This window comes from Bubalus kerabau, chromosome 6, assembly GCF_029407905.1.
Source record: "Bubalus kerabau isolate K-KA32 ecotype Philippines breed swamp buffalo chromosome 6, PCC_UOA_SB_1v2, whole genome shotgun sequence".
Classification (NCBI taxonomy): domain Eukaryota; kingdom Metazoa; phylum Chordata; class Mammalia; order Artiodactyla; family Bovidae; genus Bubalus; species Bubalus kerabau.
In genome coordinates, this window is record NC_073629.1 from 69,521,847 (window position 1) to 69,538,758 (window position 16,912).

At 38.6% G+C, this 16,912-nt stretch overlaps 1 protein-coding gene and 3 non-coding genes across 11 annotated transcripts; all 4 read right to left on the minus strand.

The window, feature by feature from the left end:
• Positions 1-32: 32 nt before the first annotated feature.
• Positions 33-8,605, minus strand: RABGGTB (Rab geranylgeranyltransferase subunit beta). 8 transcript variants are annotated; one of them, XM_055585444.1, is made up of 9 exons: positions 8,460-8,605; positions 7,065-7,172; positions 6,233-6,430; positions 4,976-5,081; positions 4,106-4,158; positions 3,917-4,027; positions 3,100-3,225; positions 1,184-1,337; positions 33-616 (listed from the first exon to the last, which is right to left on the minus strand). In XM_055585444.1, the coding sequence occupies exons 1-9, from the start codon at positions 8,460-8,462 to the stop codon at positions 480-482; spliced, it is 996 nt and encodes a 331-aa protein (XP_055441419.1). In that variant the 5' UTR covers positions 8,463-8,605; the 3' UTR covers positions 33-479. The 8 variants fall into 8 exon arrangements, with proteins under 8 accessions (XP_055441419.1, XP_055441421.1, XP_055441418.1 ...); XM_055585446.1 differs by having other exon boundaries at positions 8,402-8,467; XM_055585443.1 differs by lacking the exon at positions 8,460-8,605 and adding an exon at positions 8,108-8,395 and having other exon boundaries at positions 4,106-4,125.
• On the minus strand, positions 6,030-6,101 carry LOC129656689 (small nucleolar RNA SNORD45). The gene has a single exon (XR_008716479.1). It is a non-coding gene; the product is annotated as a small nucleolar RNA SNORD45 (small nucleolar RNA).
• On the minus strand, positions 6,711-6,793 carry LOC129656690 (small nucleolar RNA SNORD45). The gene has a single exon (XR_008716480.1). It is a non-coding gene; the product is annotated as a small nucleolar RNA SNORD45 (small nucleolar RNA).
• LOC129656691 (small nucleolar RNA SNORD45) lies at positions 7,344-7,422 on the minus strand. Its single transcript, XR_008716482.1, has one exon. It is a non-coding gene; the product is annotated as a small nucleolar RNA SNORD45 (small nucleolar RNA).
• Positions 8,606-16,912: the final 8,307 nt, after the last annotated feature.

Consider the following 16,912-nt stretch of genomic DNA (forward strand, 5'->3'; position numbering starts at 1 on the left):
GTACCCGACTCATTAACCACAAGCATGAAATATTCCCAAATTTCAGCCATTTATTTTTATTTCATCTTTTAATTCCTATGTGGTTCATGAACTCTTTATCAGTAACGTTCTCACTGACAAAGACCAATCTACATTAACTATAGTTATATATAACATATCAAGGGAGTACCCAGGAAAATCAGAACACAAGATTTCATCAGCTAAAGAGAGTTCAAGTTTGCTGTTATGAAGACATACAAGAAAACAAATACACTGAAGCATAAACAAAAAAAATCAGAGTAACAACAGCATTCCAGAAGGAAAGATACGATAAAGATCTTAATTTACAATATGTATAATTATATAATTTATTAAAATTAACACAATTCATGTACAAATATTAACACGGTAGTTATTAAGTTTGTTAAGCACTTCAACTACTGAAATGTTAAAACACAATAAAAACTATATTAACCAACTTCTCCATCAAGGGATCTAATCTAGCTCACTAATTCAGGCTGAACATTCACTCTCCGAAGTACTTCTTCAGGCATGCAAAAAACAGGGCTAACAGGTTTAATCTGTTCTTCTCCCAAAAGTGACAATCCAGCAATTCCAAACAGAGTATGAAAAGGATCTACCTATTAAAAAACAAGAATTTATAGAATATTACAAAATGAAAACTTCTAAAACCCCGCTTTTGAACAGGGATTATACTGGAGCCCACTGCACTCTGTATTTAAATATTATCTTAAAATTTTCTGAAATAATGGTTTCAAACTGCACTTTTTAAACAGAGGACTTGGCACACACAGTCATGTCTTAGGAATAAGTACTGTAAATGTGTTTCAGATCTTTCATACAATCTTGTGTGTGTGTTAGTCCCTCAGTCATGTTTGAATCTCTGAGACCCCCATGGACCGTAGCCTGCCAGGCTCCTGTCCATGGAATTCTCCAAGCAAGAATACTGTGATTGAACCTGGGTCTCAGGCATTGCAGGCAGATTCTTTACCATCTGAGCCACCAGAAAAGCACCTTAGTACACTTTTAAATGACATTTTAAAAGCATCCTTTCAAAGCAACACTTGAAAAATACTATTTGTTCCCCACCAATTCCTAGTTTTAAAAATTTAGAACCCTTAGAATCTTAAGAGTAAAACAGAACTACACTGAAAATTTTAACTGTTAACAGTCATAAATATACTTGCCATATCTCCTGGCCTATCTGCAAATCCTCCTGTTTCTTCATCTTGACATGCTAGGATGAAACTGCGGAGTTTTTCTCTATCAATCCAATGAAGCCTTCCAATTATCTTTAGGGAAGCCAACACCCACCATGAATAGCATACATCTGGTAACTAGGAGGAAAAAGCCACAAGTTGCCACAAATGTATTTTCTAAATACCTGGGGTAGGAGGGGAATCAAGGGATATATTGACAATGCAGTGTTTGAAACACTGAAATCCAAAAATTGCTTAGAATTAAAAGATAATCATTGGAAAAGAGATCAAATGCTTCATTCCATAGAACTAAAATATGAGTACGCAGACATGCTCAGTCATGTCTGACTCTGCAAGCCCATGAACTGTAGTCCACCAGGCTCCTCTGTCCATGGAAATTTTCAGGCAAAGAATACTAGAGTGGATTGCCATTTCCTTCTCTAGGGGATCTTCCTGAGCCAGGGATTGAACCCTCATCTCCTGTGCTGCCTACATTGCAGGCAGATTCTTGATTCCACAGAAAACCATGCTAAATGTTTCAGTTTCAGTACCATCTATCCACCTTAATTTCTATATGAAATGAATGCCTACATCAGTCCCTTTTCCAAGAAACTGGTAGTAAAGCTTATAAGAACTATGGCAATATACGTTTCACTGCCATGGGCAGCATTTTCCTAAGTGCTGTCCAAGAAGGTATACAACTTGGGTTAAAAAAATAAAATCACCCTTGCTCATCAAATCATAACTTAAATGCAGAAGACCCCACACCTTACACTGAATTTCAACTAGATCCCAGGGTGATCCACAAGAACATTAAAAGCTGTCCTAGATTCTAAGTGCTATCTCCACCCTCAGCCATTTCCTAATTATTGAAAAGTTGCCCAGATTTTTCAATGGGTCTTAACTAGGTACCACTTGTGGTTTTTAAACTTATTCAGAAGTAACAAGAAAGCAAAATTACACAAAAATACAATGATCCAGAATAAAAGCATCACTATGCTTTATCATATTTTAGCTCAAGGGCCCAAACCGAATAACAGCTTTTAGTATTTGTAAATGATTTTTAAAAACAATATTGTGAAAGGAAAACCAGTATGAAATTCATACTTGTCCATTAGTAATTTTAATGGAATACAACCACACCCATTCATTTTTTAATTGTCTGTGGCAACAATGTTCTTCAGGGCAGCAGTGTAGTTGCAACAAGCCCATCCGGCAAAGGTAAAAATATTTACTATCTGGTCTTTACAGACCCAATTTAGAGTATGTTGAGAGCTAAACAGAATTGAGTTTTTCTTTCAAGATTTTAAATGAAAATGTTATAACCCAGTTTTTAAAAAGAAATCTTTCTTCTGGCAAATCCATTATCCTTTCCCATCTGTAAGTGAGCATGGAGATTTCTGTACAAGATCCAAGTGTTAATAGTGGCCTTTGATTCCCAGATATGTATAATGCACGACTGTGAGTCCCCGGTATAGTTTAAAGAACAAAGTTTCATGTAGGTGAAAAATAGAAGGCCTTCAGATGGATTCTTATAAACAAAATTCTGAAGGATTCCCTCAGAAGAAATTTTATAAATAAGTATAAATTTTAAGAATTTATACTATGAATACAAACACATTTTAAAGCCCAGAGTTATTTGTCAAGGAAAATCAAAAAGTACCAGGCAATCTTGTCACGATTGTCTTTTAAATGGACATCAAGATTAATAGGCATTTCAACTCTTGTTTTACTTTTGCCAAGAGCATTTTTAGAAGATGCAACTAAATTTCGCAAAGTATTATAGTAAAATAAAAAAGCTCATGATCAATTTATAAGAGCATTACAAAACAAAAGGCAAAAAAAAAGCAGTCCTCACTCAAGTTTATAAAATTTAAAGATTAATCTTAAAAAACAATACCTTCTCTGGCCTTCCATTGAGTCCGCCTGATGGAAGCTGTCGTTCACAAAGCCACCAACCGAGTAAATCAGAATTTACTTGGTGCAACTGACTAGTAATAGCCAAGAATCCTGTGCAACAATAGATCTAAAATTACAGACATAAAGTACATGTGTATAATAGTTTTTCAACAGTAACACTGATTTAAAAAAAACCTACTTTAATTATTAAAGCTCCATTTTCTATCTAAAAATTTGCTGACAGTAAAAATCGCAAACATAAACATCACATAGTTATTTGAACAAATCTGAAGCATACTACTAGGATCCAACTCTGCAATGAAAGACTACCATCAGTTTTTTCATGGCTAAGAGCAAACTGTTTGACAATAGTTTACATATACAACATCCTCTAACACAGGTGTTCAGGATAGGGAAATACAGAATGTTTTTTATCTGCTTACTTAAAATTAGAGAAGAGAATGGCAACCCACTTCAGTCTTCTTGCCTGGAGAATTCCATGGACAGAGGAGCCTGGGGGGCTATAGTCCATGAGGCCACAAAAAGTTGGACATAACTGAGTGACTAACACCCACACATAAAAACTAATGGAAAATCAAAATATATTTCTGGTAATTACAAAACTACTTATGTTTATTTGGGCCAAAGGATTTCACCAACAGGGGACTCAAAGTCAGCAACTGTAAAAATGCCTTCCTCATGCAGCAATTAAGCAATTCTTATTTTCTACATTCAGTCAAATTAACTTGCTATTTTTCAGTTATATCGGTTATCCCTTCAAAACTGATACTACATTTTAATCTGGATTAATGAATTACCTGCCCAGCATGGGATTCAGAACCTGGTCTGCAACCAAATCCACCATCAAAGTTCATACATGATAAAACAAATTCGATTGCCTTTTCCACATTAATAGCATCCAACTTCCCCTGTAATCAGAAAACATGCCTATTAAGTTCCAGAATAATCATCAAAAGTTAATCATTTCCAATACATTTGAAACTTACCAATAGTGCCAAAGTTGCCACTGCACAAAAAGAGAATCTTGTATCAATTTCTCCTAAAAATAAAGCAAACCAAAGCATTATGTGTTATCAGAGGCTTCTAATCATATTACATAAAGTTAATTAAAAATCTCTGTACAACTACCATAGTTACATTTTCAAAAGTTCAGGCCTAACATGTACTTTGACTGTCCAGGAGGAAAACTACATCTGAAGTGTATATTCACTTACTTTACTTCTAAGGAAACTAAGTACTAGAAAATGGCTCAAAAGGACAGTGAACTAATTGCTTACAGAGCGCCCAGAAAGATAAGGTAACTAGTTAATTTCTAAGAATGATAATAAACTTACCCTATTATATAAGTAGATTTTCACATCCCATGAAGCAGCTGGTCTCTCCGGCCTGCACTGTATTCAGCCCTAAAGCAGAGATTATCTAGATTTATCAAGTAAAATACTCCTCCCTCCCTCCACTCAAATATTCAGTAATTTTGTAAAGTTTTTTTCTTTTTTAATTATTTTCCCCTTGCTAATTAAGTTTTTAAAAAACTTTACAAAGCCACCAAATACTGGGGAAAAAAGTTTCACCTACCTTATCTCTTAGACTTGCCCTCTCTGTTCCAGTACTCCTGTATGCTGCTATAACTAGCACAGTGCATGCTGGAACTTCCAGCAGACCATTAACTCCAGTTAGACCAGCTGCTTAGTGGGACCTGAAAAAATGAAAAACTTATAATCTCCTTATAAACTATTAGCAAAGCCCCCAACTCATTATACTTTACAATCTGCAACCAAGCTTATTACTGTAATAAACACCAAAGCAAAACATTTTTATATTGGTATTCTAGGTGCCATGGATTAAAGTGACATTACCCCAAATATCTCCAGCAAAAGAACCATCTTCTTTCTGTAGACTCTGAACATATTCCACAACTTTATTTATGTCAATAACATTAATACTATCATAGAGAGTAAGTATCTGCAACAGAAACAAACCATGGTAAGTAGATGCCTCGCCACTGGGCAGTTTGTCCTAATGATGTTCTTCTCAACTACCTTCTAAGTCGTCAAGCATGTATGTCCTTTTGTCTATGAACCTTGAAAACTTTTCTCAAATATGCAATTCTATTATGGAGTAAAATTATAGGTATTTCCAACAAGTCTTTAACCATTGTGAACACTGAGACTCATTTATGAAACTTATACAGACTTTAAACCCTTATTTGTCAATCTTCACAAATATCAAAATCAAAGCTAACTCCAGGCGGACATCCCTGGTGGTTCAGCAGTTAGGATTCAGTGCTTTCACTGCCTTGACCCCCCCAGTTCAATCTCTGGTCAGGGAACTAAGATCCCACAAGCCAGAGCAAGGCCAAAAAAAAAAATTTTTTTTTTTTTTTTTTTTTTTAATTTTTAAAAAGTCAACTCCACAGTAAAGAGCAAAGTTGTGAAATGGCAGAGTAAAAGCAGGGAACCATAGGTAGCTTGACATTTCCAGAAATTAGATGAGAAGATGAAACTAAAGGGAGGAAATGGCCAGGCCATGTAAGAAAGCAAATGCCATGCAGGAAGTCTGACCAATACAAAAAAAGCTGAATGAAGGAGGCTTCTACACATATTGTACACAGGCTTTGAGCAGTTTATATAATTCATTATGCTAAGTACTGTTCTCTGAATAAGTTTCACGTGACAAATCTTTAGAATACACTACCTGCTTTAAAAAATGTTTTGTATCATCAGTAAGACATGTTTTCTATCCGGATAAGGTATAAATCTATTGGGATAGGGGTAGGTCATGCTGTACAATAAATAAATCAGATTTCAATGCCTTAACACCAAAAGAATTTTTCTTGCTCAAAAAAAAAAAATCTTCCACTTAGAGAGTTCCAGACATTTACATATATGTAAAATAAACATTTTACTGTCCAAGGTCTCAGTGCCATTTTAAAATTTACATCAACTTTGGATTCAGCTAATACATGCCATCACATCATTGACCTTGCTTTGAAACAGATCTCATTTGAAAAGACACGGATAGCTTTTTACATAGATACTGATCCCTATTTTCAATTCTCTTACTCAGGTAACAGAATACACTACCAAAACTGCTGAATTTTCATTAGTATTTACCTGAACAGCACTAAGAGTATACAAAAGATGAGGATCATGTCCAATACTAGCACTTATTCCACCACACTCGTGTTGACAAGACTTAATAAACGTCAGAATTTCTTCTCTATTCATACGATGTAGTTGTCCCATGAGATCCATTACCGTCAGACCCCAATAGATGCCACTCATTCTCAAATATTCAGACATGCAATATTCCTAAAACATAGAAATTAATGGGTCAGTCTGAACTGATGTCAGTTTAAAGATACTCAACACAGAAGCTAAATACCCATACTGTTATATGGCTCTAACAACTCCACAGCTGCAGATATTCATGGGAATTCATTAGTAGATATGTTTCCCAATATGGTAAATAATTCAGCTCTTTCTATACTATAGTGGAAAATATTTACTTCTAATTAAGCTGTTTAATTCAGTTTTTCCTAAGGTTCCCAGAGATGAAAACAGGGAACATTCTTCAAGATAAAACTTTTTCAAGGTCTCAGCGTAATTCTAGAGCTTAAGTGTTATTACACATCACCATAAACTCAGGTAATACATGCCAACACATCATTGACCTTGAAAGTATTTGCTCAACTACAAAAATAGAAATCTATTCGCTGTCTCAAAATTCATACATATCTGGGTAGAAGATAATCTACTCTGTCTGCCAAAGCCTCTACATAAGTACTGGTAAGAATCAAGGTTAACTCCCATGGCTTCTCAACCACAGACATCAGTCCCTGGTATGCAGGAGTTGGAAACCATTTTTAAGAAACACAAACCATCCTAACCAAATGATTTGACACGTTTACAGAATAAACACTTTTCAACACAAAAGTATACATACGTAGTCATCTTTCTTTGAGCCATAGGATGCAATATAATCAGCATGCTTCTCCAATAACAGGGTGTCAGGTGCATCTGACTTAATGATAACATCTTTCTGCGGTGTACCCTTTCACATACAAGAGATTTCGTAAGTTTTTATCTTTTAAATGTTTGGCCCCAGAACATATATTTCAATATACATATGAACTCTTATTTCATCTTGCCATATAGAAACTTTCTAGTTTAAAAGTAGCTGACTAAAAAGAACTAAAGCTTTCATAAAGTTTCAGGTGTTCTTCAGGTCTCAGAGTAATTCTAGAGCTAAAGGAATAATAATCAACTTTAGATTCAGAATACATGCCAGCTCATCATCGACCCAAAAAACTACCGTCCTCATCTCGGCTGAACAGTTAAGTAAAACTATCATAATTTTCAACTTACGGTTTACACGTGGCAGAACCTATCTGTCCCATAATTGGCAATTGAGTTCTTTAGTGAGATTCCATTAATCTTAAAAACTCCGATTTCAAAGCACCTTCGGAGAAGGCAATGGCACCCCACTCCAGTACTCTTGCCCGGAAAATCCCATGGATGGAGGAGCCTGGTAGGCTGCAGTCTATGGGGTCGCGAAGAGTCGGACACGACTGAGCGACATCACTTTCACTTTTCACTTTCATGCACCGGAGAAGGAAATGACAACCCACTCCAGTGTTCTTGCCTAGGAGAATCCCGGGGACGGGGAGCCTGGTGGGCTGCCGTCTGTCTATGGGGTCGCACAGAGTCGGACACGACTGAAGCGACTTAGCAGCAGCAGCAAAGCACCTTCCATGCACGCCAACACTTCTTTACCAGGCTAACTATTCTTTTCCGGCTTTAGTCTTACGTTTCTGCGTTTGCAACAAGCCCCCGGATGATGACTGTTGTTGCTCTAATTCGGCACATTTCTCAGCTACATCTTTGTGACTGAGGCTACATTTTAAGTAGTTCAAGATCATTACCAATAAGAATGAAGCAGTTAATTTCCTTCATATCCCATTAAAACTTACTAGAACGAAACCATACCATTAACAATTCCAAAGATTTCGAGCCATATACACACGGCCACATGGAAGGTAAGAACTAACTGGCTTTTGTGGGGGGCGAGGGGATTAAGAAAGAAGGTCGTCGAACCCTGAGTCCCGACCGATAGCAGGAAGTCCGGCCGCAACCGCACCCGCGAGATCAGCAGAAAACGCTGAGTAACACTTCACATTGTCTATGAGCCCTCAAAATACCTTCCAAGACCTGCGTCTTAACCCAATCATTCTCCAACACTAAGAAAACAACCCACTAGTGACGAAAGAGCTTAAATATTACCCTATCTATTCTCCTATGGACACATCTAGACAGCAATACAAAACACGTCCACACTCACCATGACTGAGAGCAAAAAGAGAACTTAACTCGTCAGTGGGCGGATTTAGGAGGTAAGCGCCTGCGCAGAAGCGCTCCTCAGGCCCCCTCTCCGCCCCGACATAGCTGACCACAGTTCTTGCCTGAAGGAAGTAGCAGTTCCGCGGCTGCCCTAGGACCCCCACCGACTGCTCATAGGTGTCCTCGCTCCCTGCGCCGAAAGTCTCTGGCGCCAATTTTCTCCTCTCCTTATCTCCGCAGTTTTAAGACAGTTTTAAGGAATATTTAGGGCTTCTCTAAATACTACACAATAAACTGGAAAATTCTGAAGGAAATGGGAATACCAGACACCCTGACCTGCCTCTTGAGAAACCTGTATGCAGGTCAGGAAGCAACAGTTAGAACTGGACATGGAACAACAGACTGGTTCCAAATAGGAAAAGGAGTATGTCAAGGCTGTATATTGTCACCCTGCTTATTTAACTTATATGCAGAGTACATCATGAGAAATGCTGGGCTGGAGGAAGCACAAGCTGGAATCAAGGTTGCCAGGAGAAATAGCAATAACCTCACATATGCAGATGACACCACCCTTATGGCAGAAATTGAAGAAGAACTGAAAAGCCTCTAGATGAAAGTGAAAGAGGAGAGTGAAAAAGTTGGCTTAAAGCTCAACATTCAGAAAACTAAGATCATGGCATCTGGTCCCAACACGTCATGGCAAATAGATGGGGAAATAGTGGAAACAGTAGCTGACTTTATTTTGGGGGCTCCAAAATCACTGCAGATGGTGATTGCAGCCATGAAATTAAGAGACGCTTGCTCCTTGGAAGGAAAGTTACGACCAACCTAGACAGCATATTAAAAAGCAGGGACATTACTTTGTCCACAAAGGTCTGTCTACTCAAGGCTATGATTTTTCCAGTAGTCATGTATGGATGTAAGAGTTGGACTATAAAGAAAGCCGAATGCCAAAGAATTGATGTTTTTGAACTGTGGTGTTGGAGAAGACTCTTGAGAGTCCTTTGGACCACAAGGAGATCCAACCAGTCCATCCTAAAGCAGATCAGTCCTGGGTGTTCATTGGAAGGACTGATGTTAAAGCTGAAACTCCAACACTTGGCCACCTGATGTCAAGAGTTGACTCATTTGAAAAGACCCTGATGCTGGGAGAGATTGAGGGCAGGCGGAGAAGGGGACGACAGAGGATGAGATGGTTGGATGGCATCACTGACTCAATGGACATGGGTTTGGGTAGACTCCAGCCATTGGTAATGGACAGGGAGGCCTGGCGTGCTCCATGGGGTCGCAAAGAGTTGGACTTGACTGAGCGACTGAACTGGAACTGGAAATACTGCTTTAAAGAATCCACCTGCAATACAGGAGACCCAGGTTCCATCCCTGGGTTGGGAAGATACCCTGGAGAAGGGAATGGCAACTCACTCCCATATTCTTGCCTGGAGAATCCCATGGATAGAAGATCCTGTCCGGCTGCAGTCCATGGAGTTGCAAAGAGTTGAGTGGGATTGAGCAACTAACACTTACCAGGAATTGAGGCCCTTCCCAATCTGCCTGTAATGTGGGAGACCTGGGTTCAATCAGTGGGTCTGGAAGATCCCCTAGAAAAGGAAATGGCAACCCACTCCAGTATTCTTGCCTGGAGAATCCCATGGAAGGAGGAGCCTTTCTGGCTATAGTCAACAGGCTTGCAAAGAGTCTGACTCAGCTTAGCACATATACACACATGGCTTCCCAGGTAGCACTAGTGGTAAAGAACCTGCCTGATGTAGGAAACAAGAGACTGGGTTTGATCCCTATGTCAGATAGATCCCTTGGAAGAGGGCATGGCAACTGACTCCAGTGTTCTTGCCTGAAGAAAGCCCATGGACAGAGATGACCTACATTTTAAGTAGGTCATGATCATTACCAATGAGAATGAAGTAGCTAATTTCCTTCATATCTCATTATGATATCCCATACAGTTCATAGGGTCTAAAAGAGTCTGACAGGACTGAAGCAACTAAGCTAGTAATATTTAAACAGTGGAATAACTTTTATGAACTCATTTATCCTTGAGACTCTTTTAAGATATGAAATGGACAGTAATTAACAGACTTGCATGTAGTTAGCTCAGTTCAGTTCAGTTCAGTCACTCAGTCATGTCCGACTGTTTGCCACCCCCTGAACCACAGCACGCCAGGCCTCCCTGTCCATCACCTACTGCTGGAGTCTACCCAAACCCATGTCCATTGAGTTGGTGATGCCATCCAACCATCTCTTCCTCTGTCGTCCCCTTCTCCTCCTGCCCTCAGTCTTTCCCAGTATCAGGGTCTTTTCAAATGAGTCAGTTCTTAACATCAGGTGGCCAAGTATTGGAGTTTCAGCTTCAACATCAGTCCTTCCAATGAACGCCCAGGACTGATCTGCTTTAGGATGGACTGGTTGGATCTCCTTGCAGTCCAAGGGACTCTCAAGAGTCTTCTCCAACACCACAGTTCAAAAACATCAATTCTTTGGCACTCAACTTTCTTTATAGTCCAACACTCACATCCATACATGACTACTGGAAAAACCATAGCCTTGAGTAGACGGACCTTTGTGGACAAAGTAATGTCCCTGCTTTTTAACATGCTGTCTAGGTTGGTCATAACTTTCCTTGCAAGGAGTAAGTGTCTCTTAATTTCATGCTGCAATCACCATCTACAGTGATTTTGGAGCCCTCCCCCCCCAAAAAAAAAATCAGCCACTGTTTCCACTGTTTCCCGATCAATTTGCCATGATGTGATGGGACCAGATGCCATGATCTTAGTTTTCTGAATGTTGAGCTTTAAGGCAACTTTTTCACTCTCCTCTTTCACTTTCATCATGTAGTTAAGGGTTCAGTAAATGTTTTGGGGTGAATGTTCATGAAATGTTCACATTCCCCTCCTGTTTGCCTTGGCCATTACAGTTGAGTCTCTCACCTATTCCTCCCACTTCTTTAGGAAGACAGTGGTATCTGAAATATTTGGTACTTACCTTCAACAAAGAAACACCTAGTTTCCTTTTAGGAGCTTTCCACAGAATTTGGGTTTGCTAGGTGTGATCACACAGCTGTTATCAATTCTTGTTTCTCACGACTGTCATACTTACGCACTTTTGGCACACATTAGAGTATACTGGCACCCCCACATCCTTAAATTTTCTTTCATTCGGTAATGATTTGGAGAAGGGTTCCTGACACAGTGACATATGTGGGTTATCAATAACCAAGAGAGTGTTGAATCTACTGTGATAATAGAGTTTATTATTTCTCCCTGTAGTTTTGTTGATATTCCAATTTATAGTTTGAGGGTACTTTACTAAATGCATATTAGTTTGGTGAGTTGAGACTTTTTTCATTAAGTGATGACTGTCTCTAGCCCTAATATTTTTTATTTTAAAAAGTCTGCCTTGTTAAATAGTGTGCATACCTGCCAAATGGCTTCAACTCTTGAGACCCAATGGACTGTAACCTGCCAGGTTCCTCTGCTCATGAGATTTCCCAGGCAAGAATACGGAAGTGAGTTGCCACGCCCTCCTCCAGGGGATCTTCCCACCCCAGGGATGGAACCTGCATCTTCTGCATTGGCAGGTGGGTTCTTTAACCATAAGTGCCACCTGGGAAGCCTTGGTTAAATAATGCCGATAATAAATTAATTATGGAAATTTTTATTCGAGACAAATTACAAGCGAGGAAGAGCATATCAGAAAACTTTGAGAACTCTTTCTCAGATAGAAGTCTAGACACAGTTGTATAAGTTTTTTTTTGAGACAAAGGACTGTACACCAAATGACATTATTGACAGTTTCCTCAAGCCAAGTCTACCCATCATTATGGTACGTTATGTGACCCCCTTACAAGATCAAGAAGGAATGTTATTTTTAAGAAGTCATCTTGTTTATTCTGGGAGAATGTTGCTCTTTATGGCTGAGCAGGTATTCCTGCTAAGGTGGGGAGGTTTGGTCAAGGCATAATGCACAGACACAACACAATGAAAGGAGAGAAGAGCCCAAAGGACAGAGAAGAATGTTTTTATGTTTAAAATTTTCTTGTCTTGCCATATTATATGAATTTTATATCACAATAGTAATGTAATTTCTCCAGCTTTCTTTTGCCTCTAAATTAGATCAGAGAGGAGTGTTCTAGAGTGAGAGAAACCAAGGGAGAGAGGAGGAGGTCAAATCTCTTGGGAAAAGCAATGCTCAATATAAGAATAACACAAGCATCAAATCCAAAAAGTAACATTCAGATCGAGTCAATGACTGCTGAAATAATGAAAAGTAAGCCTCTATTCCTACTTACAAAGTCATTCATCAAATATGTATTGAATGCCTAGAATGTGCCAAATACTATTCTAGGCTCTTGGGAGTACAATGGTCAGCAAAATGGAAATATATATAGGGAGCATATGTTCTAGCAATTCTTGAAATTACATTCAGCAATTCTATTGCTAGCTATTTATTCTAAAGATACACTCCCTTGGGTGTGAAGTGACTTATGCACAAACATATTCATAGCAGCAGTCGTTGTAATAGCAGAAAATTGCAAATATTTTAACTATCAAATGTTAAATAAACTATGGTGTATTCATTATGCAGCCATTAAAAATGATACAGAAGCTCTGCAAACACTGTTCTGGAAAGATATACAAAGTATGTTAAGTGAAAACAAAAACAGAATGTACCATTTGCTACTATCTGTGTGGGAAACAGGGGGAAAAAAAATGTGTGGATATATTTGGGAAAGCACAAACCAAAGAGTTGCCTACTGGAGGAAAAATATGTGGCTGTAGACAGGATTTAAGGAAAGCTTTTCATTGAACTGAAAGCTTTTCACTGAACTGGGTTGGACCCCTGGGTTGGGGAGATCCCCTGGAGAAGAGAAAGGCTACCCACTCCTGTATTCTGGCCTGGAGAATTCCCACAGACTGTTTAGTCCATTGGGTCGCAAAGAGTCAGACATGGCTGAGAGACTTTCATTTTCATTTTTCACTGAATAATCTGATACTTTTGAGACTTTGTATGTTTTACCTCTTCAGAAGTAAAAATATCTCCCCTGCAGAGAAAAGTGTGGTGTCCAACTCTGTGACGCCATGGACTGTAGCCTGCCAGGCTTCTCTGTCCATGGAATTCTCCAGGCAAGAATACTGGAGTGGGTAGACATTCCCTTCTCCAGAGAACCTCCCAACCCAGGTATCAAACCCAGGTCTCCCACATTTTAGGCTGATTCTTTACCATCTGAGCCACCAGGGAAGCCTATATATATATATATATATATATATACACATATACATATATACATACACTAGTAGTAAAGAATCTTCCTGCCAAAGCAGGAAACAGAGGAGATGCAGGAGCATCTATGGACATAGTTTCCTTAGCATTCAATATATAAACTGTTTCTAGTTTTTATAATGTCATGGAATAGCGTTTCCAGGAAACAACAGTATCATATTTTACCTAAGATTTCACTGACTATAAGAAACATCCCAATTGCCAAGACATCAAATGTAGGGGAAAAAAAATAGTCAATGGCTAGTAACAAAATTTATCCAGATTTCTGAGACATTAAATTTTAAAATATGCATTTGAAATCAATGAAACATGGTAACTGAGTTGTTCATTTTTTAAATTGAAGTATAAATTATTTACAATGCTTTAAGTCTACAGCATAGTGATTCAGTTATATATTTATATGTGTGTATGTATATATATATAAATATATATAAATGCATATGTATATCCTTTTTCAGATTGTTTTCCATTATAGGTTATTACAAGATATTGAGTATAGTTCCTTGTACTATAGTAGCGTATGTGTTAATCCCAAACTCCTAATTTATCTCCACTACCCCCTTCTTTCGTTACCCCTTTAGTAACCATAATTTGTTTTCTATGTCTGAGTCTATTTCTGTTTTGTAAATAAGTTCATTTGTATCTTTTTAGATTCCACATATAAGTGATATCATATAATTGACTTTGTCTGACTCACTTCGCTTAATATAATAATCTCAGTCCATCCATGTTGCTGAAAGTGGCATTACTTCATTCTTCCATTGGACTTTCCAGGTGCCACAGTGGTAAAGAATCCGCCTGACAATGCAGGAGACACAGGAGACAGGGTTTGGATCCCTGACTTGAGAAGATACGCTGGAGTAGGAAATGGCAGCCCACTCCAGTATTCTTGCCTGGAAAATTCCATGGACAGAGAATCCTGAAGGACTATGGTCCATGGGGTCACAAAGAATTGAACATGAGATTGACTGAGCATGCCCACAACATTCCATTGTGTGTGTGTGTACATATATATATATATATATATATATATATATATCACATTATCTTGATCTATTCATCTGTCAATGAACATTTAGGTTGCTTCTATGTCTTGGCTATGAGTCATTTATTTCTGAAATAGCAAATGTAGAAGCAGAATATTACATGCTCCATGCTCCATATTACACTTGCAAAATTTTATTACCTTGTATACATGACTGTGTGGATCACAATAAACTGTGGAAAATTCTGAAAGAGATGGGAATACCAGACCACCTGATCTGCCTCTTGAGAAATTTGTACGCCGGTCAGGAAGCAACAGTTAGAACTGGACATGGAACCACAGACTGGTTCCAAATAGGAAAAGGAGTTTGTCAAGGCTGTATATTGTCACCCTGTTTATTTAACTGATATGCAGAGTACATCATGAGAAATGCTGGATTGGAAGAAACACAAACTGGAATCAAGATTGCCAGGAGAAATATCAATAACCTCAGATATGCAGATGACACCACCTTTATGGCAGAAAGTGAAGAGGAACTCAAAAGCCTCTTGATGAAAGTGAAAGAGGAGAGTGAAAAAGTTGGCTTAAAGCTCAACATTCAGAAAACTAAGATCATGGCATCCGGTCCCATCACTTCATGGGAAATAGATGGAGAAACAGTGGAAACAGTGTCAGACTTTATTTTTCTGGGCTCCAAAATCACTACAGATGGTGACTGCAGCCATGAAATTAAAAGACGCTTACTCCTTGAAAGGAAAGTTATGACCAACCTAGATAGCATATTCAAAAGCAGAGACATTACTTTGCCAACAAAGGTTCGTCTAGTCAAGGCTATGGTTTTTCCTGTGGTCATGTATGGATGTGAGAGTTGGATTGTGAAGAAGGCTGAGCGCTGAAGAATTGATGCTTTTGAACTGTGGTGTTGGAGAAGACTCTTGAGAGTCCCTTGGACTGCAAGGAGATCCAACCAGTCCATTCTGAAGGAGATCAGCCCTGGGATTTCTTTGGAAGGAATGATGCTAAAGCTGAAACTCCAGTACTTTGGCCACCTCATGCGAAGAGTTGACACATTGGAAAAGACTCTGATGCTGGGAGGGATTGAGGGCAAGAGGAGAAGGGGCCGACAGAGGATGAGATGGCTGGATGGCATCACTGACTCGATGGACGTGAGTCCGAGTGAACTCTGGGAGTTGGTGATGGACTGGGAGGCCTGGCGTGCTGTGATTCATGGGGTCGCAAAGAGTCGGACACGACTGAGCGACTGATCTGATCTGATCTGATACATTTTATGACATCCCTGATTTTCTTATTCCCCCCTTTTTGGATTCAGTTTAAGCAAATGGAATCTTGTCTAAAGTTTTAAAATTGCAGGGCTTCTTAACTAAGTAGTTCCAATAATAAAAGGATTCTCGATAGGAAAGATGCAGTGTATAGGACTAGAATTCTGGAGCAATTTAAGAGAAGCCTTTTAAGTTGGAGATGAAAACATTTAAAAGTGTAAATTCCTATCCTTTATTATAAAAGAAGAAATATTGAGACATCTAGGTTTTAAGGTTTAAATTGGTTGCTGGAAATTGGTTTTAATATATTATTGGTTCCCTCCTTTATTAATAATTAAATAAAACTTTTGACATGTGTTCATCTTACATTTATATACATCATGATTTTACTATTTTGAAAATTATACATTTGCCTTGATACCCATGTAAGCAGAACATATAGAGCCAAGTAAACTGCATGGCTTGAGAATGGCACCTCAATGTCTACTTAAGCCAGGGCAGTTTTCTTTCTTGGCTCTCACAGTGACTTGCTTGGCTCTCACAGCCACTCCATGCGGCAATAAGGCCTTAACTGTTTTGGACCTTAATGTAGGTTTTGCCTGCCTTACTGATTTTATGTCTTATTTTTGTTTCTGTTTCAGGCATAGTTCATAATTTAATCTCATTGGTAGCAATGATTGAGACAATGTTTTTATGACCCATTCATCTACTATAGAAGACTATTTTCTCATGGATGAGAGACAATAGAGAATCTTGTTTATCCACTCTTGTCTGTGTGTGAAAGCAGAGCTAATCAGCTAAGAATTTAGAGCCCACTGAAAAGGTGAACAACAACTTTGAGATCTGGACTGGTAAGTTTACTTGCCTATGGCTGAAGTTATTGTAGATCTGAAA